The sequence below is a fragment of the Aspergillus fijiensis genome, assembly GCF_003184825.1.
Source record: "Aspergillus fijiensis CBS 313.89 unplaced genomic scaffold BO72scaffold_46, whole genome shotgun sequence".
Classification (NCBI taxonomy): Eukaryota; Fungi; Ascomycota; class Eurotiomycetes; order Eurotiales; family Aspergillaceae; genus Aspergillus; species Aspergillus fijiensis.
Window position 1 is genome coordinate 117,884 of NW_024469022.1, and position 27,023 is coordinate 144,906.

At 52.0% G+C, this 27,023-nt stretch overlaps 8 protein-coding genes across 8 annotated transcripts; 5 read left to right on the forward strand and 3 right to left on the reverse strand.

Annotated features, from left to right (window-relative positions):
• Window positions 1–129: 129 nt before the first annotated feature.
• On the reverse strand, window positions 130–8,227 carry BO72DRAFT_515450 (putative polyketide synthase; the record flags this gene model as incomplete). The annotated part of the gene is made up of 12 exons (XM_040949551.1): window positions 130–1,091; window positions 1,144–1,621; window positions 1,682–2,022; window positions 2,072–2,146; window positions 2,201–2,482; window positions 2,535–3,429; window positions 3,471–3,500; window positions 3,553–3,653; window positions 3,729–5,911; window positions 5,960–7,079; window positions 7,134–7,647; window positions 7,764–8,227. The coding sequence occupies 12 exons, from the start codon at window positions 8,225–8,227 to the stop codon at window positions 225–227; spliced, it is 7,350 nt and encodes a 2,449-aa protein (XP_040798653.1). The 3' UTR covers window positions 130–224.
• A 1,195-nt stretch (window positions 8,228–9,422) lies between these two features.
• Window positions 9,423–10,261, forward strand: BO72DRAFT_498862 (uncharacterized protein; the record flags this gene model as incomplete). The annotated part of the gene is made up of 2 exons (XM_040948798.1): window positions 9,423–9,630; window positions 9,690–10,261. The coding sequence occupies 2 exons, from the start codon at window positions 9,423–9,425 to the stop codon at window positions 10,259–10,261; spliced, it is 780 nt and encodes a 259-aa protein (XP_040798654.1).
• A 72-nt stretch (window positions 10,262–10,333) lies between these two features.
• Window positions 10,334–12,008, reverse strand: BO72DRAFT_434755 (NAD(P)-dependent alcohol dehydrogenase; the record flags this gene model as incomplete). The annotated part of the gene is made up of 3 exons (XM_040943254.1): window positions 11,353–12,008; window positions 10,690–11,301; window positions 10,334–10,630 (listed from the first exon to the last, which is right to left on the reverse strand). Exons 1-3 carry the CDS (start codon window positions 11,527–11,529, stop codon window positions 10,334–10,336), a joined length of 1,086 nt encoding a protein of 361 aa, XP_040798655.1. The 5' UTR covers window positions 11,530–12,008.
• Window positions 12,009–12,937: 929 nt separating this feature from the next.
• Window positions 12,938–14,187, reverse strand: BO72DRAFT_434759 (GNAT family N-acetyltransferase; the record flags this gene model as incomplete). The annotated part of the gene is made up of 3 exons (XM_040943255.1): window positions 14,137–14,187; window positions 13,411–14,068; window positions 12,938–13,188 (listed from the first exon to the last, which is right to left on the reverse strand). The coding sequence occupies exons 2-3, from the start codon at window positions 13,886–13,888 to the stop codon at window positions 12,938–12,940; spliced, it is 729 nt and encodes a 242-aa protein (XP_040798656.1). The 5' UTR covers window positions 13,889–14,068; window positions 14,137–14,187.
• A 3,875-nt stretch (window positions 14,188–18,062) lies between these two features.
• On the forward strand, window positions 18,063–19,884 carry BO72DRAFT_197786 (uncharacterized protein). The gene is made up of 2 exons (XM_040939567.1): window positions 18,063–18,116; window positions 18,175–19,884. The coding sequence occupies exon 2, from the start codon at window positions 18,225–18,227 to the stop codon at window positions 19,725–19,727; it is 1,503 nt and encodes a 500-aa protein (XP_040798657.1). The 5' UTR covers window positions 18,063–18,116; window positions 18,175–18,224; the 3' UTR covers window positions 19,728–19,884.
• BO72DRAFT_197787 (uncharacterized protein) lies at window positions 19,885–20,873 on the forward strand. Its single transcript, XM_040939568.1, has 2 exons — window positions 19,885–20,524; window positions 20,669–20,873. Exon 1 carries the CDS (start codon window positions 20,111–20,113, stop codon window positions 20,453–20,455), a length of 345 nt encoding a protein of 114 aa, XP_040798658.1. The 5' UTR covers window positions 19,885–20,110; the 3' UTR covers window positions 20,456–20,524; window positions 20,669–20,873.
• On the forward strand, window positions 20,728–21,746 carry BO72DRAFT_450536 (DUF3716 domain-containing protein). Its single transcript, XM_040945274.1, has 2 exons — window positions 20,728–21,651; window positions 21,704–21,746. The coding sequence occupies exon 1, from the start codon at window positions 21,088–21,090 to the stop codon at window positions 21,640–21,642; it is 555 nt and encodes a 184-aa protein (XP_040798659.1). The 5' UTR covers window positions 20,728–21,087; the 3' UTR covers window positions 21,643–21,651; window positions 21,704–21,746.
• A 1,071-nt stretch (window positions 21,747–22,817) lies between these two features.
• BO72DRAFT_434768 (hybrid sensor histidine kinase/response regulator) lies at window positions 22,818–26,859 on the forward strand (the record flags this gene model as incomplete). Its single annotated transcript, XM_040943256.1, has 5 exons — window positions 22,818–23,256; window positions 23,373–23,514; window positions 23,574–24,853; window positions 24,912–26,578; window positions 26,636–26,859. Exons 1-5 carry the CDS (start codon window positions 23,024–23,026, stop codon window positions 26,857–26,859), a joined length of 3,546 nt encoding a protein of 1,181 aa, XP_040798660.1. The 5' UTR covers window positions 22,818–23,023.
• Between the last annotated feature and the right edge of the window lie 164 nt (window positions 26,860–27,023).

The window sequence follows — 27,023 nt, forward strand, 5'->3', positions numbered from 1 at the left end:
TGCTTTAGTACTCGTACCTTCGCTTCTTACACAGATCCACTACCTGACCAGTAATGTTGTCGAAGATACAAAGTAAATAACCAGAGCACACAACACACACAAAAAAGAGACGTTATTCAATCTAGTAATTCACCTTCAACCGAACAAAATACTACCCGAAAGTCCAAACATAGCCCCAATCAGCCACCACAAATAAGTAGTCACTATATCGATCCCCGGCCTACCTACCCCTTCTCATACCGAGCCTTCAGGTGCTCAAGACACAGAACCGCCAGCCCGCCCACGGTGGCCGCCTTGCCGATATCCACCAGACTAACATCCAAGGTCAACGCCCGTCGCGCCCACGCCTTAATCTCAATAGCCATAAGGGAATCGATCTTGATACTCTCGCACTGCACCTGCGCAGCCTCGTCTTCCGACGCGATCTGCGGAAGGATCATCCTGCCCATCTCGAGGATGATCATTTTTCTTGTCCGCGGGTCATCGGCTAACGACGGATCGCGTTGGATCGCGTCCGCGATCGTCCGCAGCTCGTTGTTCTCGACCCCATGCCGCGACCCCTTCAGGTCCATGTTCGCGTACAGCGCGAAACGGGGGTCTTCTCGGCGCCAGGTTGTCCGGATCGTGGAGTCGGTGATGGGCTTGGTGCTGCCGAGGCCGACGATGGCCGGATTGGAAATCAAATTCTGACTGGTAAGATCGTCATCGTGGCTGACGGATTGCCAGATCGCGACTTCGAGGCCTTGGAGGACTTCCTGCTCGTTCAGCATGCGGATGCCGTTGCGGCGCAGAGTGTGGAGATATTTCGCGTTGGTTCTGAGCGTACCCACGTCTTCGACCGGGCCGAGATCGAGAATGGACGACGCTAGACCAAGCTGTCGACGATATTTAGTGAAAGCCGACAAGAATGAGTTGGCGGCGGCATAATTGGCCTGGCCTGTGAAGCCATTGACCGCGGATATAGAGCTGAACACGACGAAAAAGTCGAGACCTTGATCCTGGACAGCATGGTGTAGGTTCCAGGCCCCTTGCACCTTGGGGTCTAGGCATGTGGTCCAGTCCTCGTAGCTCATCTTGGAATAGGTTTGATCCTGCAGAGTCAATCAGGATGTTTATGATCCAAGCTTGGGTGTGCCCACTTACTCGTAGGACCATAGACAAGAGCATGACTCCTGCCAAAGGCTTCGTGCATCTCGTAATCGCCTTCTGTACGTCTTCAAGCACCGCCACGTTTCCGGAGACGAATATAGCCTCACAGCCCTGGAGTCTGAGTTCTTCACCGAAGAGGCGATTGCTCTCTGACTGGCCAGCGGAGGGAGAGAGATAAACAATCTCGCGAGCACCTCGCTCAACCATCCAATTTGACACAGAGCGCCCGAGCCCGCCAAGCCCACCAACCAATAGATAAGATGCAGTGGGAGAGAAGCTATAGGCCGAGGGAGCGGGTGCAGATGGGAGCTCATCCGGCGAACCGGGCATCTTGACCAAGATCTTGCCGATATGGGAACCCTTCTGTATATACCGAAATGCACTCGAGACTTCTGCAGCCTCGAAAATTCTGATGGGATGAATGGGTTTGATCTTACCCTCTTCATACCAAGCCTTGAATTGCTGGGTCAACCTGTAACTTCATCAGCATAACAAACGTGACAGAGCCAGAGATCAATCGACTGCCACCCACCATTCCCACGTGTTTAGATCTTGTTGACCAAGCTCTAGCATATCTACGCCCACAAAAGCACGATTTGCGAGGAATGGCGCCATATCAAGAATGCCGTTTGTCAGAAAGTCTCGTTTTCCGAGTTCGATCATCTTGCCGTATGGAGCAACACATCTCCATGAGGCATGAAGGAGTTTTCCTGCCAACGAGTTGAGGACGATGTCAACGCCGCGCCCGTTCGTCTCGCGCATCAGGTCGTCCAGAAATGATTCGTCTCTTGAGTGGAAGATGTTTGATCGGCTAAAACCGAAATGATCAACCAGATACTGCACCTTTTCTTCGTTTCCGACCGTGGCATAGATCTAGACGTCATGTTAGTAGCATCGCCCATGATGAGGTACGCATTCTCACCTTTGCCCCCAAAGCTCGACAAACATGAACAGCAGCTTGTCCGACACCTCCGCATGCCGAATGAATTAGAACGCTCTGCATTCCTCAGTGTGATGATCTTCATATAATGTTTAAGCATAATCAACGCACCTGGCCAGCCTGAAGCGCCCCAACGCGGAGGAAAGAGTATATTGCAGTGGCGTAAACCGACAGCATAGTGGATGCATCTTCCATGGCCAGTTCATCTGGTAATTTCACGCAGTAACTTTGATTGGCCACAGCTCTTGTCGCAAAGAGCCCGTTCTGAGTAAAGCATATTCTGTCTCCGGACTGAAACCCATACACTTGCGGCCCAACCTGGTGGACGACACCAACCGCTTCGAATCCTAAACTACGCCGGTCACCAACCAGCCCCATGGCAACCATCAGATCCTGTACAACTGTGAGCAAGTACCAAAGAGCAGGTTGGTAAGAATCCTTGTACCCTAAAATTCAATCCAACGTAACGGACGTCAATTTCAACTTCATCGTCTCCTAGCGAGGGGTTGATCGTATCACACCAATGCAGGGTATCCAAGAGGCCATATGCAGATATATCGAGCTTCTTGCACATGTTATTCTTTTCCTCCATTGGGGATATCGAGGTGTTTTTCACAGGCCAATGACAACGACTGACATACACGTCGCCTTGATGCAGAGCATACTCCAGGTCGATGCTTAGACAAGAGAGTTGTTTTGCCTGCCCCATCTTCTCGATCAAGCGCAAAATATATGAGTATGCTTTGAAGTTAAAACAATCAATCTCAAACACGGCGAAAGATATATCGTTCTCCTGTTGCATGGTGCGTGCAAAGCCATGGACGAGACCGAAACGAGGGTCCGGGCAGCTCAAATGGGATGGATGCGTAAGCCAGAGTATCGCACCTCCACCAATGTTCTGGACAACGTCTCGCAGTAACCCAAAGGCTTCATCTGTGATGTTGTATAAGAAAGGTTCGTCATGATCGAGGAGAGAAACAACAAGAGCGCCACTAGGATACTCTTCTCCCATGCCACCAGAGGTCACACAGTAGCCATTCTGCACAAGACATCTACGCAGGCCCTGTGCCCAGATGCCCTCAGGCCCACTGCGCAGAAGATGCACCGAGCCCCGTTGTATCGTTTTGCACTCTAAAGGTCTCGATAGCATGGTAAAGTTCGTGTGGAATGGGCGTTGATTGTCGTAGACTGCAGCCTCACTCCCGGTAAAACCTGCTTGCTTGAGCTCTATATCCCATCTCCCAGGCGATACGTACGGTCTCTGTTGCCTATCTGCCTCTTCTCCGAGCCACCATCCAGGGAATACTCCCTGATCGGGTAAGAAATCATTAGCCGAGATGCTCCACAGGAGCACGCATTTGAGCTTAACAATCTCAAGTACATACCATCAAAAAGTCTATGATCCAGATTGCTAATGGGACAGTCAGTACTATTGAAGGGTATCAATGGGCAAACACAATCACTTACTGGGGTCAAGCTCATGTAGCAACAAACGCCCATTTGGACGTAGGAGGTCGTGCACACTTTTCAACGAGGTCTGAAGTATCGGAGTAACATGCAAAGCCTGTTCAGACATTGTGTTGTGAGAACCGAGCAATGAGATGTACATGTGGAGGTAACGGAGTGGAGAGAAACAGACGTTAGATGCGATGACCAGGTCAAAGCTATGTAGCTCAAATCCTTGCTCGGCGGGTGGTTTGGTGATATCGAGAGTTCTGAAATCGAGGCCACTATAGTCCTTGAACTTGTCCGCGGCAGTGGCAAAAAAGCCAGGTGTTATGTCAGTAAACGTGTATGACGAGTAGAGTCGAACACCATCCGGCGTCTGGAGATATTTCAGTGCTTCAGAAGTGGCGCATCCAGTCCCCGCTCCAACTTCGAGGATACGAAGTCCAGGGTTTGTTTTGCCCAGCAAGTACAGGAAGTCTTTCGTCTGTTGTGGCGGGGTGACAGCATAATACCTTTCGAGTATGTTGTCCTCGAGGAAGACATCTAGTGGAGAGACTATACCGAGCAAAAACTGCTCACAGTTCTCATAGACCCGCTGAAGCATTGTGGGGAGGACGGTCCATTCTTGTGGTATGGGCTTGATATCCTCCAAGGTCTCACGAATGAGGTCTTTTCTCTTGTCGGCTCCCATAAACACCCATTCCTGGGACCCTGCGAAGATAGTTTCTTTACCTTCCGCAACGTTGCGAGCCTGGCCTGTGATATGATCTTTCCATTTCTTCATATGGCCAGAACTCGGGGTGATGGACCCCACAATGTCTGCGGCAATCAGGATATAAAGAATGGCGATTTTGCCCATCGCCCGTACCACTCTCGCTGCTGTCTCACCACAGTACATTGGAGCTCTCTCAATTAGCAACTGATCAGAAAGTAGGAAGTCTATATCTTTCGACCACTCCATCCGCGCGACTAATGGAACAACAGGATCGTTGTAGAGACCATCATCATCCAAGGTGAACAAGAAGACTTTTTGCATTGACAGTCTCACATGGCTGTCTGCACACATATTTACGTTCCCTAGTCGCTTTTCAAAAACACTAGGGTTGATTGCAGCATAAACATTCATATGCTTATCCCCATGGGTGACGTAGATCTCCCCTATAGAGGCTGGAATTGCCAGTCCAGGCAAGCGACGCATGAGTCCATTGGACTGGGCGACGCTCAGTAGTTGTAGACAGTGGTCTATGGAGGTAGGGTGAACAAAATATCTGCTATCGTGTTCAGATGCATCATCCACGATTGATGCTACCGCAGTGAGCGCAAGTGGATCTGCTGATATTTCCCTGAGACCTCGAAACCGCGGGCCATAGTTGAGCCCTCTTTTGTTCAGAGCATCTAACCAGCTTCCGAATTCGACAAAGCGAGGATGAGTCTGTGGTCGCTCGGCATGTTGACGCGCAGCTGACTCCGGTCTCACCTGCCCTTGGCAGTGTTTAGTCCATGAAATGCCGTCGTGGACCATAACGGACATGGAATACCACTCTGAGTCTTCCATGTCGGAATACTTGGTGGGTTTGAAGCTGGTAATAACTTCAAAGATTGTACTCCCTTCCAATACCCAGGGAGCCTTGAGGATGAGGTTCCTGATCGCGAAACCTTCTGTTGCGGGAAACAGTTGCTGTATCGCTTCTCCTGCCATGGCAATATAGCCTGCGGCTGGAAAAACCACACTTCCTTGCAGAACATGATCACATATCCAAGGAACACTGTAAAGAGAGAGTAAGTTTCTCCATGTCGGCTCAAGCTCGGGCATCTCTGACACGCGAGAACCCAGGAGCTCATGATGCATGGCCCCATTGAACCTCCAGTCGCGTACCACACGACTCTCTTGCCATTGAGCTTTCCCCCGTGCCCAAGGATACAGTGGCAACCCTGTGACTACCTTTCCATTTGCTTCGGAACCTGCTAGTCCGAAGTTTACGGGGACGCCGTTGCAATGAAGAAGGCCGGTAGTCTCTAGGAGTTGAATCTCTGCGTCCTTACCGCCGCGCAGGATAGTTGGGACATAAACGTGGTTCTGACCGGACGCTTGCTCTCTCCATATCTGCTTCAATGGGGCTGACAACACAGAGTGAGGACCAACTTCCAAAGTCACTTGCGATCGTGGCTCCTTTCTCAAAATTGCTTCGATGGCACCTTGAAATACCACCGGGGATTCCAAGTTCCGACGCCAGTAGGAAGATCCCAGCTCGACGGGGTCTTCGATAATGGAGCAAGTCACGCTTGACGCGAGAGGAAGCATATGCGTCGACGGGTGCTCTATGTGTGGTGCTATCAAAGATTCATAAAAGCGGCCGCAGCGCATCATGTGATCTGTATTTGGGTCAGGACCTGATAATACGCTTTAGGGGATATACTCACGGGAGTGATAGGCCACATCTATTTTCAGCATCTTACAGAGTGTCTCGGGGCTTTGCTGCCTGATATACTGAATGGTCCTTTCCAGTTCGTGCTTGTCGCCAGAAAGGGTTACACTCTTCGGGCTATTGATGCAAGCAATGACAACACCTTCTCTCAGGTAAGGGCCTATCTCTTGCGAGCTGAGACTGACAGCAAACATTGACCCGCGGCCTTGCTCAAGCTTTGCAGCTACCCCGCGGTAATATGCCAATATAATGGCGCATCTCATTGTGATTGCTCCTGCCACATACGCCGCAGCTATTTCTCCGCTAGAATGCCCTACCACGTATAACGCTTTCAAGCCAAGGTTCGCTAGCACGTGGTATAGTCCAATTTGGAAGGCAGTGCATAACGGTTGCGATATCTGTGCTTCGTGAATACGAGAGTTAGGCTCGTTAGTTATCTCATCCGCTAAAGACCAATCGGGCCTGTCAGGCAGACTCTGCAGTATGCCGTCCATCTCATCGATCGAAGTCCGAAAATCTATAAATCGACTCATCAAAGCCTTTCCCATCCCAGGCCACTGAGCACCTTGTCCAGAAAAGGCAAGAATGGTGAGGCGATCTTTCGCTTCAGAAATCTGAAACGCAGAGGCATCGATAAAGTCGTTGGGACGTGCTATAACAAAAGCCCGGTTGGGCAAATGTACACGTCTGTCTCGAAGGGTATAAGCAAGATCTGAAAGTGTGGCAGTATTTGTGTTTGCGAATTCTGTGAAACTGGCTATGCGAGCCTGCAAGCTGTCTTCGTTGCTTGCTGACAACACCAAAAGTTCGGCTCTATTCTCCCTTCGCGTGGTTTCGTCGGCACGAGCTTTGACAGTTGAGGAGTAGGAGTCAATTATTGCGTGAACATTTGATCCCCCAATCCCGAAACAGTTGACACTAATTCTTTCCTGGCAGCTCTGGGGCCAGGGCGTTGGTTCTGAGGGCAAACGAAGCTTTCCTTCTTCGAAGGGTATATCGCGATTTGGACTCCGACAAATGGTTGGAGGGATAACCCTTTTCTCCAAGGACAGCACACTTTTGATAATGCTTGTAATGCCGGACGCCCCTTCTGAGTGGCCCACGTTGGGTTTGACCTATAATTTGTCGCATCGGTTTTCTATCCTCTCATTGAAGGTCAGTGGACTTACCGAGCCTATTTTAATCCCGTTCTTTCCAAATAATTGAGCGATAACTGAGACTTCGGCTGAATCGCCTACCTGCGTTCCTGTGCCATGGCATTCGAAGTAACTAGTGTCTGACAACTTAGCAATACCTGCTCTTCTGTATGTTGTCTCTATAAGGCTTCGTTGAGAATGTACACCGGGAGTAGTGATATTCGGTGTTTTGCCGTCACTGTTCGTAGCTGTCGCTCGAATCACAGCTCGAATCGGATCATTGTTTTTAACAGCATCGCTCAAGACTTTGATGTAGATAGCGTTTACGGCCTCTCCCCTTCCGTATCCATCAGCCGCATTATCGAAGCTGCGACACATTCCGCTCGGTGAAATGACCAGGTTCTCCGACATCGATGTCATCATGGTTGGCGACAGGATCAAATTTGTTCCGGCGACAATAGCCGACGAGCAGTGTCCCAAACAAAGCGCTTGACATGCCTCATGTAATGCTGTCATCGATGATGAACAGCCTGTTTCTAGTGTCATGCTGATGTTCATTCTCATTAGCCCCAGATTTACGGCGAACAACAGGACACGAATCAAAACATAAAAGAAGAGAGGTGTCCCTAGAATCCATTTATTGCAATAGCTGTGGGGTCATACCTCGGTCCACAAAAGTCGTACTCGTAGGATATTCTGTTTGACAAGGCGAAATCTCCTGTTTCAATTGCATAGTATCGATCAGTTGCCAATGGGTCTCTGTCTGCTAGACTAAGCCAGTCACCACCAAAGACCCCGACGTAGCAGCCGATATTTTTGCCTCGCCAACTTGTCTCTCCTGCGCTCTCCAAACACTCCCACACAACTTCCAGTAGTTTTCGCTGCTGAGGGTCCATTCGAGAAGCTTCGCGCAGTGGGACAGAGAAGAAAGCAGGATCAAAATCGGCAGGATCTTCTTGGAGGAAGTATCCATGTTTGGTTCTAACAGAATGAGTTCGTGTCTCGCTGTAGAAGGCATCAACCGAGAATCTGTTCCCAGGGATTTCACAATGGCCAGTCTTTTTGTTAATGAGCATATCCCAGAATTCATCGGTAGTCCTCACACCTCCAGGAAGCCGCAAAGCCATACCCACAATAGCTATCGGCGGACAGCGGCACGAGGAGTTTGATCGATCAGCCAATTCATCTTGATCATGTTCATCGGTAGCCTTTGAAAACAATGGTTTTCCGTGATCATCATAGAAGTCCATGTTCGGGTCTGGTGATTGTTGCTGTTTTGATTTGTTTTGGCTTTCCCTATTCGTTGTTTTTCCTTCTGAACGTATTCTGTCTCTAGACCAACTGATCAAATTAGCTCGGTGAGGATAGCAATTGCAAACGTGACTTTCCGGAGGCAGACTTCTCGCGGTGTGAAGAGAAGAACAAACGCTTAGTGGGCGGCGACTACCTTAGTTTGAAGCCACAAGGGAATCACGGTCACTTCAACATGTGTTGTATGGCCTGTACAGATAGTTTCTGATGGCTACAGCCCGTGATGCTGAAACACTGTTGCAGTCGTCCCTGATCTGCCTGACTCGGTACCACCCTCGCACCCATTGTACACCCGGATGGAATCATTCATCGTGAAATGCTGCCGATGGCAATTCGATATCAGTCACGGTGAATTCTTTCAGATTGTTACTGGCATGTCTCGGGTCAATAAGAAGACAAAGTGCTCCCAGAAATGAATGCTTACACTGAATCGCCGCCCGTCCAGCAAGTACTCGGTCACTCTCGCAGCTTCACTGAGAAGGAGAAGAAAAATAAGCTGTTCTCTCAAAGATTTTAGAAATGTGTAGACCCCGCTCCAATGATATCACATGAAGCGCGTTGCTAGCGATCCGTGGTCGCCATCTCATTGTTATCGTCGCGCGGATAGCTTATATAGTCAGCGAGTCGTGTTGTGCGCGCTGCAGGTCCCCGGCCCGGTTGTACGACGTGTGCATGCTTTCTTCGATGGCTCTCAGAGATGTACAATGAAGAACTCAATCAATAATTGGTATCACCAGTCTAACATGTTCAGTCATGTTCGCGTAGGGAGGTTCGTGTAAGGTAAGTCGCCTTCGGACGGGTACGATATCACTTAACGGCAATAACAGAATCCACTAAGCCAAAAAGGGCCTAACCACCACCGCTTATCGGAGAGCTGCAGCAAGCGGGGATAAATCATCCGCCAGCAAGGTACTCTTCTCTTCCTCACCAACCCCTCTACGCAATCCTCGACCGAATTCCGACGGAACCTTTTACCACCTTTCCATCTCATCAGCTTTCACTTCTCCGAGAATGTCACCCACTACTCCCCCTCCCCCCTCTCAAAGCCGCCTCTCCACGCGGATCTCCCTGCGCTGGCCCCCGGCCCCCGCCTTCGAAAACACCGACACAATCGTCATGTCCGTAGCGGGGTGGTACGTCGACCTCCGCATCGACCAAGCCACCACAACCATTGACTGGGCCATTGCTGGTCAACGCGTCGTGGATTCAAATGATTCCAGTATGCAATACATTCTATCTGTCATGCACCTTAATGCAAGAGACTGACTACCTTATCAGCCCGCGTTCAATTCACACACGAGCTCGACTCCCGCAACTCCTTCGATGACGTTGACTGTGGGACATTCTCCACGCTCCCGAACGGGGACGACCTGGAGAAAGGGTCAATGCCTCGGGCGGATCTACCCGGCAAACCTGTTTGCGAGTATGAGGAGGTGTGGCGGGAGTTGGAGTTCCGGCGGGAGCCTGAGGGCCCGTCGACGGGGGTTTCGTGGGTCTTGGAGTCGTCGCAGACTGGTTCTGATCTTGAGGAGGGCGAGGAGGGCGATGTGGCTCGGACGTTCATTGGTCGGGTCTGGGGGACGTATCTCGCTCTCCGGCAGGTCCAGCGACATTCTCGATCGGCTGGTTCGAATACAACCGTTGTCAAGGATGGAGGGGAGGTGAGTGCCCTCAGGGAAGAGTGGGACGCCACTGAAGGATGGTGCACCAAGTACAATCTCGGTGCGGAAGTGCAGCAACTGCCATCGATGAAGGACATTCCTGACGCACAGGAATGGACAAACGGGCAGACCGTCACGATTACCGGAGTGCAGTTTACGGTACGCGCTTTCGAGGAAATCAGTGTATGAATGGTATGTCTATTCACATCGAGTCATTAAGTCTATGGGTGGTCTATGTACACAACATCGGAAGTCGTCAATCTACTGCTCGTTGCAGAGAACGTAACGGAATCTGGCCTTGCCAGCATCCATATCGACGATGGCAGTGTTGGCATCCTTCATGGGACGCTCCTCGACCCAAGTGCGGACGTTCTTCTCTGCGGCCAACTGGAGCATCTCGCCGATCTCGCTAGGAGAGCCGATGAGGGAGCCGCTGAACTTGACGCGCTTGAAGATCAGAGCAGGGGCGGGGATAGAGAGGGAACCATCCTCGGGGACACCGAGCTGAACGAAAGCACCGTCGCGGTCGAGCAGCTGGACGTAGTCGGTGATGGGCATCTACGAAGGTCAGCAATCTATTCGACAGTGGTGCGCGAGATGGATGCGAAGAGACATACCTTGGAGGAAGAAACGGTGGAGATGATCAAGTCGAGAGAGCGGGAGTTCTTCTGGGCCCACTCGGAGTCCTCGTCGGTAGCGATGTAGGCATCGGCTCCGAGCTTCAGAGCATCCTCTCTCTTGTTGCCCTTGCGGGAGATAGCGACGACCTTGTCAGCACCGAGGGCCTTGGCGAACATGATACCGAAGTGGCCGAGACCACCGACACCGATGATACCGACGCGCTTGCCGGGACCGCAGCCGAAGTGCTTCAGGGGGGAGTAAGTGGTGATACCACCGCAAAGCATGGGAGCAGCGACGGCGGAGGGGATGGCGTCGGGGATCTTGACAGCGAACCGGGAAGGAACCCGGTTGTAGGTGGCATATCCACCATACGACTTGCCGCCGTTGGCGTACACGCCGTTGTACGTGCCGACCATGGACTTGGGGCAGTACTGCTCGAGACCAGAGGCACAAGCCTCACAGTCGCCGTTGCGGCCCATGCAGGACTCGCTCTGAGCACCAACACCGACACGGTCTCCGACCTTGATTCCGCCCTCGACCTTGGAGCCAACGCGGACGGCAACACCGACGATCTCGTGACCGACACAGCAAGGGTAGTTGGTGGGACCCTAAACAGGTTAGCAGACGAAAACCCCATTCGATCTAGTCTGAGAACATACCCAGCCGCTTCTCAAGGTGTGCATGTCAGAGCCGCAGATACCGCAGTGGGTGATCTTGATGTCGATATCGGTCTCCTCCCAGGGCTTGGGCTCGAACTCCTGCCAGACCATGTTGCCCTCGGCGGCCTTGGGCTCGAGAGCCATCCAGCCCTCAAACTTGTAATCGGTGGAAGCCATTGCGAATGGTGTGATGAGATGTGTGAGATGACGATTGTCTGATTGTCTGGACTTTTGATTCCCCGCGGGTCCTCGCTGGCATTTATATTTACATCCTCCCACCCAGGTCGGGGTAACCCAGGGAACTGCTTAGAAATTCAGCAGAAAAGTGGTGCTGATTCTCTCTGCGTCGTTTTGCCATGTGGTGGGGCCAAATTGTCTCCGAAGATCTGCTGAGAACGACCGTCAACCGGCTTGCAGGCTTCCAGGCAATGTGGATGAGGCGGGAGCCACATCGTGGCACCAGGGGCATGGCTGGACCGAGGCACACCCATGATTCAGGTCATCCAGTGCTAAGTCCGTTGGAGACGGGCGTCTGCTGCTTACAGACGGTCAGCAGCAAGTGCATTTGGTTTTGCCTCATCGTCACCCATCAAAAAAGTCGAACTGAGCAAATTCCGTTGGGCCCGGCAATATTCAGGATAGCACCGTCATTGGACCTTGAGCGTCCGCTTCCCGCAGTGCTCTGGAGCAGTACCAGAGAAAATGCTGTCATCAACCAAGGAAACGCGGCCCTGCCTCCAGTTTCTAGACACTAGTCCAGTAATCTGGACGGTAGTCTGAAACGGCGACTTGCTGACGCCCCACTCCACGGAGTTAAGGAATAATAAGCTGCTGACGGTCGCGCAGCCACCCGACCGAGAACTCGTGGTTGGCCCCATCAGGGCACCACACCACATTGCACTGCACTGTAGTGCAATCTAATTCTGCTAAGCTTCTAGAAAGCTCTGCGTCACCTCTGTCCGTGGAACGATCTGAAATTTCTTCGACGGGAGGCCCTGACGTCATGTCAGCCGTGTGTGTCCCTGATGGTCGGGATTGGTGCACGCTGCACACTGCACAAACTTTTCTCGGGATTGCCACCGCTTCGGCACTAATGGGCTGCCGATCGTCCTCCGATGGTTTTCCGGTGCGGTCGTTCTCGATGCTGTGCACATGGACTTATACATACGACAGTGCCTTGAATTGCATACATTTCTTTAGGTATACTGAGACTAGCTAGGTTAAATTATTCAAAAACATGGTTCCCCCACCCTCATTCTAGACAATTGAAATATCGCTCTGCACAAATCGTGGCAACTCCAATGCTGCCAATACACACTCCGCAGAGTATTCTTCCAGTCCATAAGCACCGATAACTTATCTTCGAGTATAGATCTAAATAGCACAATTGACAAGTCCCACACATCATTACCATTATCATCGTCCATCTATAGCACCAAGTACATCCAATCCCAGCGTCCTCAACATGCCAACAACCAGTCCAGAATCTGAAACCACCAATCCACTCCACAAACACAAAATCCAACCCCCCTCCCCCCTCCCTTATCACAACAACACCCCACATCACCTAGATAAGCCACTGGCACTAAACCCCCCTCACCCCCCTCACCAAAAAATAAAGTACCTGCGGCGCCTGGCCTCCGAATCGCGAATAATCCGTGGTGACCGTCTCGACAACCTTAAACCCATGCTTCAGGTAGACCTTCAGCCCGGCGGGCTCGGACATGACATACGTGCGGAGGCCGTGGCGGTCGGCGACCTGCAGCCCGCTGGCGACGAGCATGCTTCCAACGCCGCGGCGCCAGAAGTCCGGGTGGGTGCAGAGGTAGTCCAGGGCTAGGAAGGTCGGGTTGCATTAGCTGATGAATGTAATGCGGAGCATACACCATAAGATCACGGCGCAAGTAGCATGTTCCTGGTGATTGACAGAGAATCTACCCCTTCCCCTCGGAAGCCAAGCTATACCGCAGATTGGAGGGGGCATATCCCCTGAAAAGCTACAAAGCATGATATGCAAAGTATAGCGACGTAAAATAGAAAGGAAAGAAAAGAACTTACTCAGAAACTCCTCCCCACGCGTAATCGCCTCGTCAGCCTCCTCCAACGGCCGACTCCGGAATTCCATCATCCCGTCCTTCTTCATTCCCGGCACTTGACCCCCGTCGCTGGCTGCATCGAAGTTCTTCTTGAACACTTGAAGCTCTTCATCGCTCACGGCCTGGACCTGCGCCTCGGGCCAGAACGTCCCTGTCTTGTCCTCCACGCTTAATACTGAATCCGGGACAATCCACCGCGCGTACCCGACCACCGTCTTCTCTCCGGAATCATCGGTATAGGAGACCATCTGGTGGCGTTTGCGGTCGCGACCAGTGGCTAAGGAGAAGGGGAAGCGGGCGGTGACGTCGGCGATGATGCGGGCTGGGTTGGGGTCGGTCCAGAGGAAGACCCAGTGGGGGTCTGTCAGGCGGGCGAGCATGATGGCGCGGGCAATCTGTGGGGAGTCTGCGGGGGTGCAGGGGGCGATTGTGAACGACATTTTTCGATTTTCGGATTTGACTTGTACCAGTCGTAGGCAAATCAGTCGTGCGATTCGTTATCGATTGTTTTCTGGTATAGCGAGGCTGTATGTGGGAAAGGACGGAGCAGATCCTGTATGAAGCCAGAAGGATGCATTTTATGGATAGCGGTGAGTTGAGGAGAGGTGTCCAGTTCTTATCTGCGGTTAGTATCTGATTAGAAATGGAGATAGAAATGTGTAACTGGTCAGCGATGGTTAGTGCTTACCTGGCGATGGCTGTCCGTGAGAACTGCAGTGCTTATTGAGGTAACTTATAGGATGCTTAGTAGTAATCAACGGAAGGATGAAGTTGGCAGTGCGGCTGGTACGACTTCTTCCGCTCGAAGATCCTCCCGCTGTGCAGTCAATCCGCGCAGAATTAAGTAACAAATCCACCTAACCAAACCTCATCCCTTGACCCGTTTGAAAGATGACATACTTCTCACGAGATGGGCCCCGAGTAGCGAACACTCTTGCTATTCGAGGATCAATATAACCGAATCTGAACATTGACAGTCATTCTCCGCGCTGATGATACTTGGCTTCTGAGACACGCTGCAATTTCTCCAACCACTCACTCAGACGCTCCTTTCACAGTGATTAGCTGACATCTCCGATGCATACACAGCTTCATTCTCAGAATCTCATATTCAAGTCCGATCATTCGGAGTAAGCCCTACCTTGTAGAAATCCAGAAAGCCACGAATTGGGCGGATACGCGATCCAGGCGCGAATTAAATTCCTCTTATATAGTCGCATGAACAAGATTCAAGGCGCAAAGCCTAACAGTCCTTGGGCGTGGCCGATTTGTCCTCTCAAATCCAGCCACCCAATGCCTTAAGTATTGGACTGCGTCTGTAAAGAGCTGGTATTGGCAAACATGGGTATTCTCTCATTGCTTCGTGAGCTGGATGACTGTTGCATGTCTGCGCCGACCTTCTGATCTCGTTCGAGGCGTGAGCTTATAGATACTGCTTCGAGAATTGGTCTAGACTCCACTTGACATCGGTCGCTTATGTTAGCCTATCTATCCCTACAATTGATATCACCACAACTTACCGCGGAGGGTAAGCGATAATCTCGAGACATCGTCTGTCTGTTCATCGAGTCCTATCCACGCTGCAGAGGATCGTTGCCGTCTGACTAGGTGCGCGTCTCGAGAGAAAATCAACACCGATGTGTCTCAGAAACCTGCAGAATATCCACCCATGATAATTCCGAAGTGCATACAAGCGAATCCCGGTATAGAGAGCCCGCAGTCGGAAAGGACTCGCATTGGGTGGGTGTGACGATAACGTGATAATCCCATCGAGCTGCAACCATGCGACCGCAGGATTTGCCTTCTGGTCAGACGCTGAGCACGGCCTATCTTAAAGACAGAAGACATCACTGTCAAAAAAACGATCACAACTCATCAAGAGACTTTCCGATAAGAATGGCCGAGCACACGAAGTTCTGGCCATTGAAACGCGAGACGCATCGTTGGCGAGCAAACAAGCCGACCACTACCTTTGCAAGGTCAAAAACGCGACATCGCACGGTCGCATTGTGAGATAGTGATCGCATCACAGCAACCTTGTCGTCATCATCCGACTTCAGATGGATGGATCCCTGGGACGAACCGTGGTGACGCAGGGTTTACACGGTTATCTTATCGTGAATGCGGGCGCAATGACGCGGGGTGTGGGGATAACCGATAAGATAAGCACTGCATACCGCGAGACGTCAGCTAAACATCAATTCGATCGAAAATCGAGAATTGAAGACGCGTTTGGGGGAGAGGGACCTGAAGATAGATATGCTGAGTCTGTCGGTCGGTCGCGGGAGACATGGGCACAGGAATGAGGTAAAGCAAGTCCCTTGCGCGTACACGTGACCGCGACTAGGCAGGGACGAAAGACCTGGTCCGCTGAACAGCATAGGTACTAGCCGTCCTTTTCTTATGCAATTCATTTTATGATAGGGAAAAGTAATTTAGATGATGCTGATTACTTTATGTTGCCTTCCTAGAATAATTGGTAAAAGATTGTGGCTTTAATTATGTGCAGCATGGCTAATTGTTTTGTGGCTGGGAATGGAAACTCGACGGACGAGGTGGGTGGTAGTTTGACATTGGGGATAACTTCAACTTGGTGCTAGCTGGCTGGAAATGAGAATAGCTTCAGAAGATCTTGAAGGGGAAGTGGTGGGGTGGGACTAGCGGGATGGGAGGGGTTGATGTGATGGTAGGGGAATGGGCAGTTGCGCGCCGCGGGCTCGACACCAAACTACGGAAGGGCAATGGGACGAGAGAACGACATGGACTGGAATAGCTTCAATCAAGAGGCTACTACCTAGCTCATCCACGTCCCAGCATCTGGTATACCATCTTCTGTAGGAGAATTGGGTCCGGGATAGCTTCAGGCTGGCCCAAACAGTCGATCAGACCCCCCGGGCATCGAACCGCTCGCAATCATGAACTGATCGCAGTGCAACGCCTCAGTCACCCTCTGCAGAGTGCTGATGCGCAGTCTGTATAGCTTCATGCATGGCCGAAGTAGCAAAATTATATAGCAGATGTAAAAAAAGGGCCAGACCAGTATAGTTAACGATCCCATTATGAACCATGCCGCCTCCGTACGTTTGCGACAGCGGTGCTGGCTAACACCCTGTCTACCACCCGAGTTGAATCGGGGGCCGTACCACTAGGAAGGCTCGTGCACCGACTTCAAATTCGAACAGATAGTGGTCTGAGCGAGATTCGAACGAGCGTGGTCTCCGAAGATCCCGGCTCTAGCGACGTGACACCGTGAGAACATGAGCCTCTGGCCGTTCGGCCATCTGCGGTGACTGGTTTCGAAAGGAGATAGTTACGGGGGGGCATAGGGGAGCAGGCTTAACGAATTTCAGGCACCCAAAGTGGATGCCTGAGGACGGCAGCCTGGGCGCAGGCGGCTTGCAGTGGCTGCCCACTGCAGGCGAGAGAGCCTGGCTATGGCCCCTGTGGCCCCTGGTGTGCACAAGACGACCGGAGGGTCGGTCAGGGGTGCGCACAGCCATCCAGCCTCCACTGTGCCGTATCTCCAGTATGCCGAGGTGAGATATATGCCCTGGTAAGCCCAGTGTATAATCACGAAGTGTGTCCATCGAGGAATAGGGTTGACGCTGCAAAGGATGTTAGCATCAATGCCGAATGTATGCATTGAAGAACTCGGAGTACAATACCCTATGCAACTTACCCGTCAGCGACAGCAATGCAGACTCGAGCAACCCCAGCACTCGAGATCCTAGAGAATGGTCACGATCATATCATGGCTTCTCGCACATGCCTTGATCGATCAGATTAGCTGCCAACATGTTTGTTCGTGCTCAATGGCTCTATTGACGGTATGCTACTTGGTTACTCCCAGGGTGGTATAAATCTGGCGTAACGCAACATTATCACATAGCACAGATGAATCCATCCCTAGAGCATCCAAGTGACAAGTAGATAATCAGACAGACAGGACCTATCAAGCACTACTACATTGTCTTAGCAGTGGCGGTTGGCGATACCTCGAACGAGAGGCCTATCGAGATCAGTCCGCTATTCTTGCAGGGTTTTCAAATGCTGCCGTGGCCTCTTAGCGAGCGGCAGAAACAAGCGACCGCCTGCCCCACGGACCACGACAAACACAACAAACATATGCCCGCCTCGGCTGGCCAGCAGCAACACCAAATCAGCCTACTCACATCATTCGTTATTTAGGCCAGATTGTAGACTGGTTTGGAGCACAAATTTTCCTTGGTCAGATGCTGGAGATGCCTTTTTTTAATATTTGCATGTCTAAAAAATGCGACTCTCGGCTCATCTGACCTGACTGGTCGGGGCATTTATCTCTCCTTCTCCTTACGGTTAAACTATATACTTTTTCTGATGCCTCTGTGTGACTTCAAGGAGGTACCCAAACCTGCTTCAAAAAATCTCCATAGTATCAATCCGGCGAGATTCTCGTCCGAGGTGCATTTGCCAAGGATGTCGAAATATAAGCGTCACCAGTCACAAGTCTATAAAATTTCTGTACAATAGACAGCATTCCAGCTGCATGTCAATGCAGGAATCTTGTTTCGGCTGCAGTGTCGCGTCAGGAGTGCCACATTAAGAATCGGACAATCATTGTCCGAGTGACAGGGAAGCAAGGGCTGTTTCCCCTCGTGAATGAAGTATGACGTTTCGAGCATTGGTTTGGTATAAAATCCATGGAAGGTGCAATCCGTACATTCTCATGATTATCTGACTCTCCTAGTTCTCTGAGCCCAATCTTTCGACATCCTGCGCCTCGTCGATATCTTCAAGATGCTCCAAAACAGCGAACTAGCCCCTCCAACGTTTACCCCATTTCCGCTGACTCCGCTAGATCATCTGTTGCCCCGGCTTCATATGACATGTTTTCCTTATCTAGCGACGAAATCGCCGGCTGAGGACGCATCAATTCTGAAAGATGGGCTAGAGTTCTTGATCACACAGAATCCCATCCTTGCGGGTGATGTGTGTCAATCCTCGCGACCGGAAGGGAAGGCCAATAGGTTTGAGTTGCGACCACCGACAGAATTCAGTCTCAAGGATAATCCTCTTATCCAAACACGTGTGCACGCTCAAGAGTATTTCTACCGCCAGAAGACGGTTCACTCGCATCGTGTTACAGGCAGTGATTTAGGCCAAGCCAAATACCGGCCCGTCCCGCTGGATGCAGTCAATCAGGAACGCGCCCCCGGGCTTCGCTGGCAACTCAATGTTTTCGAGGACGGGATAGTGATCGGCATCTGCTTTCACCACTTGTTCGTCGATGCGATGGGCGTATATATCATTCTTCAGGCTCTTTCTGCATGTTGTCGGGGTTTGAAGCACCCTCGCCAGATCGCACTCCAGCCTGTTGACACCGAGTGTCGCAAAAGGATCATTGCAATGGGTGAACAAACGAAAGCCACGTCAGGAATCAGACGGGTTGACATCTTCCCCAGCGTGAACACAGCTCTAGACGTGACCGTGGGCAGAATTCCGTGCCAGCTCGTGACAGTCCCTTTCGAGGTGATGGGTCGTCTCAGAGAGGCCTGTCAAACCATCACGACAGACCTTTTAAGTTCACTGGCTACAGATGGCGACCCAAGTGTTTCGCAAGTACCCCCAATATTCTCCGATAGTGACGTAGCTGCAGCCTTGATGTGGCTCTGCTGGGCGCGGTCTCGATACCACCGACTTGAGCCCGCATCTCGACCGGACGAAACTTCCATCATACTGATGATTGAGCTTCGCCAGAGAGGCGTACTCCCGCTGAACTACATCGGGGATGCCGTGGCCCCTGTCGCCGCATCCGCACCCCTTTCTCCCGCCGTTAACTCTCCTGCCAAGGCCACCGCCACTGATTCCCAGCACACTTCCCCTGAGATGTACCGCCAGGTTCCAGGCCTCAGCAGGTATGACCTCGCCTTGCTCGCGGACCTCACCTTTCGTGCTTTTAAGGCGGGCGTCGGAGTGGATGAAGAATACATACGAGGGCTAGTTCGGGAGAAGCATAACAGCAGCGACTGGCAGTCCTACTATCCAAGCGAAGGACAATTCCTCTACAGCAACATGCGCTTACTGAACACAGCCGGACTCAATTTCGGGAAAAAGCTAGGGAACATCGTGCGCTTAGAGACCCTTGACAATCGGACAAATGGGCAGTGCTGGGTGTTGCCGGCGCCTACCAGAATGGCTCCCTGGGAGTTCCGAGTGTCGATGGAAAGGGAGGACATGGAGCGGTTCCTCGAGGATCCGTTGTTGGTCTGGGCAATGGGGATGAATGTGGCGAGATTGTGAAGGGTTCGTTGGTATGATTTCATGGGGAGGGTGAGGGTTGCATGCTATATCTGGATATACTTTTAGACTATTCGTGGGTATCTTAGAAGTCAAGAGACGAGGTATATACTATGCAGTGGAGATAGATTAACTTAGTAGTTCGAATGCAGTATGGCCGCCTAAATCTTCAGGTGTCTGTTTTAGTGTGCCATCAACAATCCCATCACGTCCCGCGTCACAGATCAAAGCAGGCACGTGACCCCGCGTTCGATGAAAACAAGACAAAACACCAACAACAAACTGACCCAACCTCGATCCCTGATCTTTCTTAACTCTACCTCAACAGTGTACTCATACGCTGCAGCCGACTCAAAAAAGCACCCCCTGACCCGTGACATCCTACAATGACCCGCGGCAAAGAAATCACCCCACAGCTCCGCTCCCGTATCTGCGAGCTCCACTCCATCGGCTGGGGCGCACGGAAGATCTCCCGAGTGCACCCCGAGCTGTCGCTGAGCGGCATCAAATACACCATCCGCAAGGAAAAGGACCGCGTGAACTGCGTTACCCGACCACGGCCTGGTCGACCCAAGAAGCTCTCCGAAGACCAGCGGGCGCTGATCCGGGCGATGGTCGAGGCCGATCCCGCCGTCAAGAGTGCGGAGCTGCTGGAGGCGGTGGGAAATGCGATCACCAAGCGGTCGCTGCAGCGGTTGCTGCAGGAGAAGGGTATGGGTCTGCGGTTTTGATGGGCTTGAAGGAGCATTGCTGGATTGAGTTTCCTTCTGACGAGAGAAGATGGTACCATTGGGCTGCAGGTGAGTCGCTGATGGCATGGTTGAACAGGAATAGCCGAATGTACCCCATTGCAGGGCTCTTTCCCTTTCTTCTCCTTCGAACCCGTCATAGCCTTGTTAACTCGAAACAGAAAGATGGAGTACTCACGTACTTTCACACGTCAGTCTTTATCGTCGAGCACAAGGACAAAGAAACAAGACCGAGGAATCGCAGTATCGAAGCGTCTTATCTCTCTTGATAGGCACCACCCAACAGCCCTATTGTCTTCTACCCCCGTCAAAAGTGGAAACCCGCCGTTTCTGGCCACCCACCTTCTTCATCAATGACTCTTGCCCGACTCCGAGATATGCGTCGATGAGAACTGCCGGGTTATCGTGGCATCTTCGCGGCTCTTCTTGCTTTCGAGGAAACAATACTTTGCGTTTGGAGGGCCTTTGTCACCAAGGCGTTTTTCCTTCTCAAGTTCTGTCTATACAAGGATCGGACCCGCTGCGCTTTGTCACCTACTCATTACCGTCCTTATACTCTGCAAGCCTTCTCATGGTCACAAGAACCACCAGTCCTAGGACGCACACTCACCAGAATGTCATCGTATACAAGACCTCCGAGCCACAGCGCCATCCAAGCGATTTTCGAGCGGATTGACGCTAACTCGGCGGCGGGGCGTAGTCCCATCCTCTACGAGGATGAAATTCGGCGTCATATAGGCGCAAGGGTGCGGGGTGTGGGCGAGCGGTTGCTTCGAATGGAGGGGGCAGACGTGGAGTTCCGCAGCGGCTGCATTACTGCACGCAACATCGGCGACCGGCCGATCATCGAGGCCATTCTCATCCAATCGAGAGGCGTCCCACCGGTGCAGCCCTGCAATTGTTGTAGGAACAATCGTTCCCAGCGCACGTTCCCCATGTGCCTCCATGTGCCTGATCCCCTGACGTTCCAGGGCATCTGCGGCAACTGCAAGGCCTCGGGTCGGCCGTCTAGGAACTGCGACGCCATGAGCTCTTTCTTTGAGATGGAACAACACCAAGCACACATGGTTCAGACATTGCAAGGCCCGGCGGACGAGGGCAATGCTTCCCAGCTTCCGAACGGCCTTCCGAACGGTCTCCCAGACGGCGGTTCACAATCGGACTATTAGCTTCTGGATCTGGCGTTCTTCAGCGTTCTTGCAGTGTCTTTAATCATTAAAGTATAATTACATCGACCACCCGAAACAACTTCCACCTTCGAATTGTATATAATTGATGCAACCCATGGGTGTTACAGGAAAAGTACCCTAGGGTTCATGTTCGGGCCCGACTGGCCTGTCGCAGCGTCGGTCGAAGTCTGCGAGCCGTTGAACCAAGTTCTAGCTGTCCTTATTAACCTTTGATTGTGGTCAATCGTCTGCGGATGAGAGCCACTCAGCCGCACTGGACTTACAATCGACCAGACGTTTTCGAAAAACGGCGGACTTACAGGCAGTTCGAAAAGTGCAGGTGACATGCTCTCGGCCTCTCTCGGCCAAAAAAAATCGACTTGCGAAAGAGAGGGAGAGGCCAGATCGGGATAAATCGCCCCACACTAACGCTGCGAGCTAGGCCGGCGGAGGAGGCTTGTCTGCCATTCGAAGCGACGGTGTTTTATTGGTCGTATGAAGATGTCAGGTATCAATGGCCTCCGGAGTATGGTCCCATTAGGATCGATCAGCGTTGACCATGGAAAGATACCTGAGTACAGTGAAATGGTTTCTGTATTGGATCGAAAGGGGCGAGGTACACGAGGCTCAGCTGTCCCGTGGTGCGGAATCTCCATTCCTTCTAGCCGTCTGTTTTCTGGAAGAGTGGAGAGAGCTTTCTCCCCCTCACCGCTTACCATACATTAAGCTTATATGCACGATTGGTCTAGATTCTAGAAGCTCGACCAATTTACGGTATTAGTAGTGCGACGAATATTCAGGATAATGTGGTACCTACCAGACCAGAACCTACGAGTATGAGGTAGGTGGCTAGATCTCCGCTACTTAACCTTTCAAACCTCCGTAAACACCTTTCAAGTGCAGAACAACAATCCCAATCGATAATATGAGTAGACCGCCACCTTCGGAAATGTAGGAATCTCGATCTGCAGAAAGATCTGTCGATTTTGGTCCTTGCAGGGACCCGCAGCACAGCCTCAATGTGGAAGGCGGTGGTCAAGGTAGACGGACAGGCGCAACGGTCTAGACCCCAAGCTTGACCCGATTGGGTCAAGCCACACTCTGCGGGTGCACATGTGACGCAATTGCCGCCGGACGCTGCATTGAAGGCGAAAACTTCGGGAAGTCGGGGGAAACGCATTTCATTATTATCCCACGCCCCACACATGGTGACTTTCCTTAACATCCCATCAGCATTTCTTTTCTGGGTTCTACTTCTATTGTCAGATTGAGGATACTGAGCAACATGGACTGAACGGAACAGAGGTCTCACGAGACGGACAGCAGACAGGAAACACCGCATCTAACCTGCAGGTTGACAAGCCCCCGAGGTGTTGACGCGATGGAGGACGTAGCCTCTCCGGCTTCCCAGCAGGAAGAACACGAAGCGGATCGTCGCGCCAGGGAGTTGTTTCATTACTTTCAGCCGGACAACCCTGCTTTGCTCCCTGCTTCTCAGGGCACCGATCCACACGGCTCGACCTGTGCCTATGCTAGAGCCAGCCCAAATCTCGTCCTTACTGCCTTGGCCCAGTTAGCCGCGGTCAAAGTAGGCGTCCAGCGTGCGATCATCAGGTACGTTGTTCATGATCTTTCCTCGCTTCAACATGATGGCGGTGCGCGTGATCGCGCTACGACCTCTTCACACAAGCCCGGCTTCATATGGGTTTCCACCGCTAAATTGTTCCCAGCTTGATCGATCGCGAAACGCTATATGTGGTGGCCGAGGCATCACGCTCGCTAAACCTCGGGGATAATACACTTTATGAAGATGATGGCGATGGACTCTGGATGGGCTGCTCCCGAGGTCCTGTTGCTGGCACCCTATGCGAGGTAGCTACTCCTGCGAATCCGATTCGCCTGGCTTAGACAACCTGACTGATCGGTGTTAGAAAACAATTACCCTGTCGCCAACCACTGCGGATAAATACCCCTTCTTCGTCGTGAAAGATTTGCAACAACATCCCAATTTCTGCCAAATACCCTGCGTGTCCGGTTCTCCGTTTTTCCGCTACTATGCTGGCACACCCCTGATGACCAGCAGTGGTATCAACATTGGTAGCTTATATGTCATCGATCCGAGGCCCAATCTGTCCTTGACGGCTGCCCATAAGGAGAGCCTGGGCGTCATAGCCACCGGAGTGATGGAGTACCTGGAAACCTCGCGGCAGTCACTCGAAAGCGCTCGTTTGATGAAAGTCTTGTCGGGGCTCAACTCGTTTGTCCAAGACCAAGGCAAAGAAGAATCTCCAGCCTCCGCCATTCCACGAAGCGCCAGCCCTTCCGACCTTGACCGATCGCGTACTCCCAGCCCCCGGCCTGTTTCACCCCTCGAGATCGACCCGAAGCTTACCTCCCGAAGTACAAAGTCACCTGTCAAGAACATAAGCCCGACACAGAACAATAACTTCTCTTCTTCCGATTCTGTACCGTCAAGCCCCACGAAACAGCAGGCTCCGTCTAATCGACCTGCCATTAAATCTCATGCATCGTCGTCCGGGAAAAGACACGAGGCATTTCAGCGTGCTGCAGACCTCATGCGTGAAAGCTTAACCCTTGGGGATGACGGAGGGGTCGCAATTTTCGCTGTCAAGGACAGGTTCGACGGTGACGAAGACGAAGGATTGCTAGAAGACACAACCACCGGGTCACGGTCCGCCGCTACTACTTGGGCTATCTCGACCCGTAATGCCCACGACGAGTCGTGGGGAAATGAGTCAAACGCTACGTCTGCAAAGCAAATAAGTCGGCACTTTCTACGGCGGATGATGCAGCGTTTCGGCAAAGGAGCCCTGTGGTATTTCCATCGCGATGGAACGGCCTTTTCGTCTGACGAGGAAACGTCCTCGCAGACCAGCAATCAGCCTGCCTTTCAGTTACCGTCATTACTACATCCGCGGGATCGGGACACGCTGAACGGAAGGGACTTGGATCTCCTGCAGACCTACTTCCCGAACGCCACGCGCATTATCTTCGCTCCCCTGTGGGATGCATCAAACTCGCGTTGGTTTGGCGGTTGCTTCTGCTGGAGCTCCGTGGAGACTCGGATTTTCAGCCCCCATGTAGAACTGGGTGGCGTGCTCGGGTTCTGTTCCTCATTGATGACGGAGGACAGTCGTATCCGGAGTCAAGAAGCCGACAAGAAGAAAGGAGACTTCATCAGCAGTATTTCGTGAGTGTTTTTACTTGCTTTCACAGTGTGACTGTTGGACTGATTAAAAGGGAAACAGGCATGAGCTTCGGAGTCCCCTGCATGGGATTCTAGCCGCAGTGGAGTTCCTTGCGGAACAAACGCTATCCAGCTCAGCTCGGCTGCTTCTGGACACTATTCGAGCGTGCAGTCAAACTCTGCTGGATACGTTCGAGCAGATCCTTGATTTCAGCAAAATCAATTCATTCAAGCGGAAGGCGCGGATGGCCGGTTCATCACTGTTGCAAGATGGTAGAGACTCTGTCGCTGCGCAATCCGGCCCACGCTCATTGTATATCCTGAAAGTTGTGGACATTGTGACAATCGTTGAGGACGCGATCGAAAGTATCTGCGCGGGCGCCAATCATCTCAATGTTACTCGTGCTGGTGATTCTTCAACTTCGAAGCCATCTTCCCCCCTAGGGGAAAGCTACAGTGGCAACTCTGAGCACGTCGATATCACTCTGGATGTCGGTATGAATGACTGGGTTTTTGTTTTGGAGCCAGGGGCCTTGCGACGTATTGTCATGAATGTTTTTGGGAACGCACTGAAGTACACTGCCACGGGATCCATCTCTGTACACATGGAGATACAGAAGGATAGTAAAAGCGCGCCTCGCGATGGGGCTGATACTTTGCTTCTGACTGTATCCGATACCGGTCGTGGCATCTCCACTGACTACCTTCGATATCACCTGTTCACACCTTTCATGCAAGAGGATCCTCTGTCTCCTGGCACGGGCCTCGGTTTGTCTCTCGTCAACAGCATCGTCCGGTCTTTGAAAGGCAATATCAAAATCAAGAGTCAGCTTGGGGCCGGAACGGTTGTCAAGGTCTCGATTCCCCTTACGCGGCCTGAGAAAGAATGTGTAGAGAGCGCGACAGTGCTTGATGACCCGCTCCTCACCCCCTCAGAAGGTCTCATTGATGGCGTGAAGCAGGAACTGGCAGGGAAGACAGTGTGCTTCGTTCAGCCCGATGGTGCCGCTTCCGCTAGTACTATTGCCAGGTACTTAACGCAATGGTATGGCATATCACTCCAGCCGTGGTCACCTGCTGTTGCCGCGGACCTCGTGATTGTCGATGAGACGGAGTTGCACCGCATCAATGGGTTGAACGAATCATCCACGTTGCTCATTCTGCACCGCGATAGGCGTGCTACGCATTCGAAACCTCCCGAGCTGAGTCAGCTTCGCGCCCGGGTCGAGTGGTTGAGCCTTCCGTGTGGTCCCTACCGCTTGGCCAGAACGATCCAGAGTTGTTTGCAAGCAACACCTCAGCATCTGGGGGTGGAGGGCGTCTCACCACAGATTGCGTCTGAAAATGGCGTACAAAATGGGAATGAGGTATCTGCTGACCAGGGCCCTGATCGAAGCCTCCCTCTGCGTCCGGCAGCAATCATTCCCATCACTAAACCCGCTGAACTACCATTAAAGCCAAATGTCGAATCTCCATCCACCGCACTGCCAAAAATAGATACGCAAGCACACCAAAATGGAAGTTCTAGCGGGCAAATCCCTACCCCTCCCGGCCCATCCGAAGACATACCCCGGGTGCTTCTAGTCGAAGACAACCCAGTTAACATGTCGCTTCTCAACCGCATTGTCAGCCGGCGACAGCCCCTTGTTGTGCACGAGGCCATCAACGGCAAAGAGGCCGTCGACGCGGTCGAAGGAATGCCCGAGGGCTACCAGTATATTTTTATGGGTTAGTTTCCTACCTTTGTACTTTCAGTCCTATCCCTGCAAGCAGCTCTAACCTGAGTAGACATTTCAATGCCCATCATGGATGGTTTCGAGGCCACCAAAGCGATCCGCATGATTGAGAAAGAACGTAAAACTTCACCACCGGCGAAGATCATTGCGCTCACTGGTCTGGGGTCAAATGACGACGTTGCAAAAGCCTACGCCGCTGGCGTGGACGTCTTTGTCACGAAGCCGGTGTCTTTAAAGAAAGTGACGCAGCTGATGGATCAGCCGAAGGGGTGAGGTTGCAATGGATCCTCTGCAGCTTCTCCAGGCCTCAATTTCACCCTCTCGAGATAGAGTGTCTTGATTGACCTGCACAGCATCGAATTCTCAGGCGCGTCAAACGGTTCCTGGGGTCGGAATCTCCCTGTAGACTTGAGGGGTCGAGTCCGACCGAGCCTAAG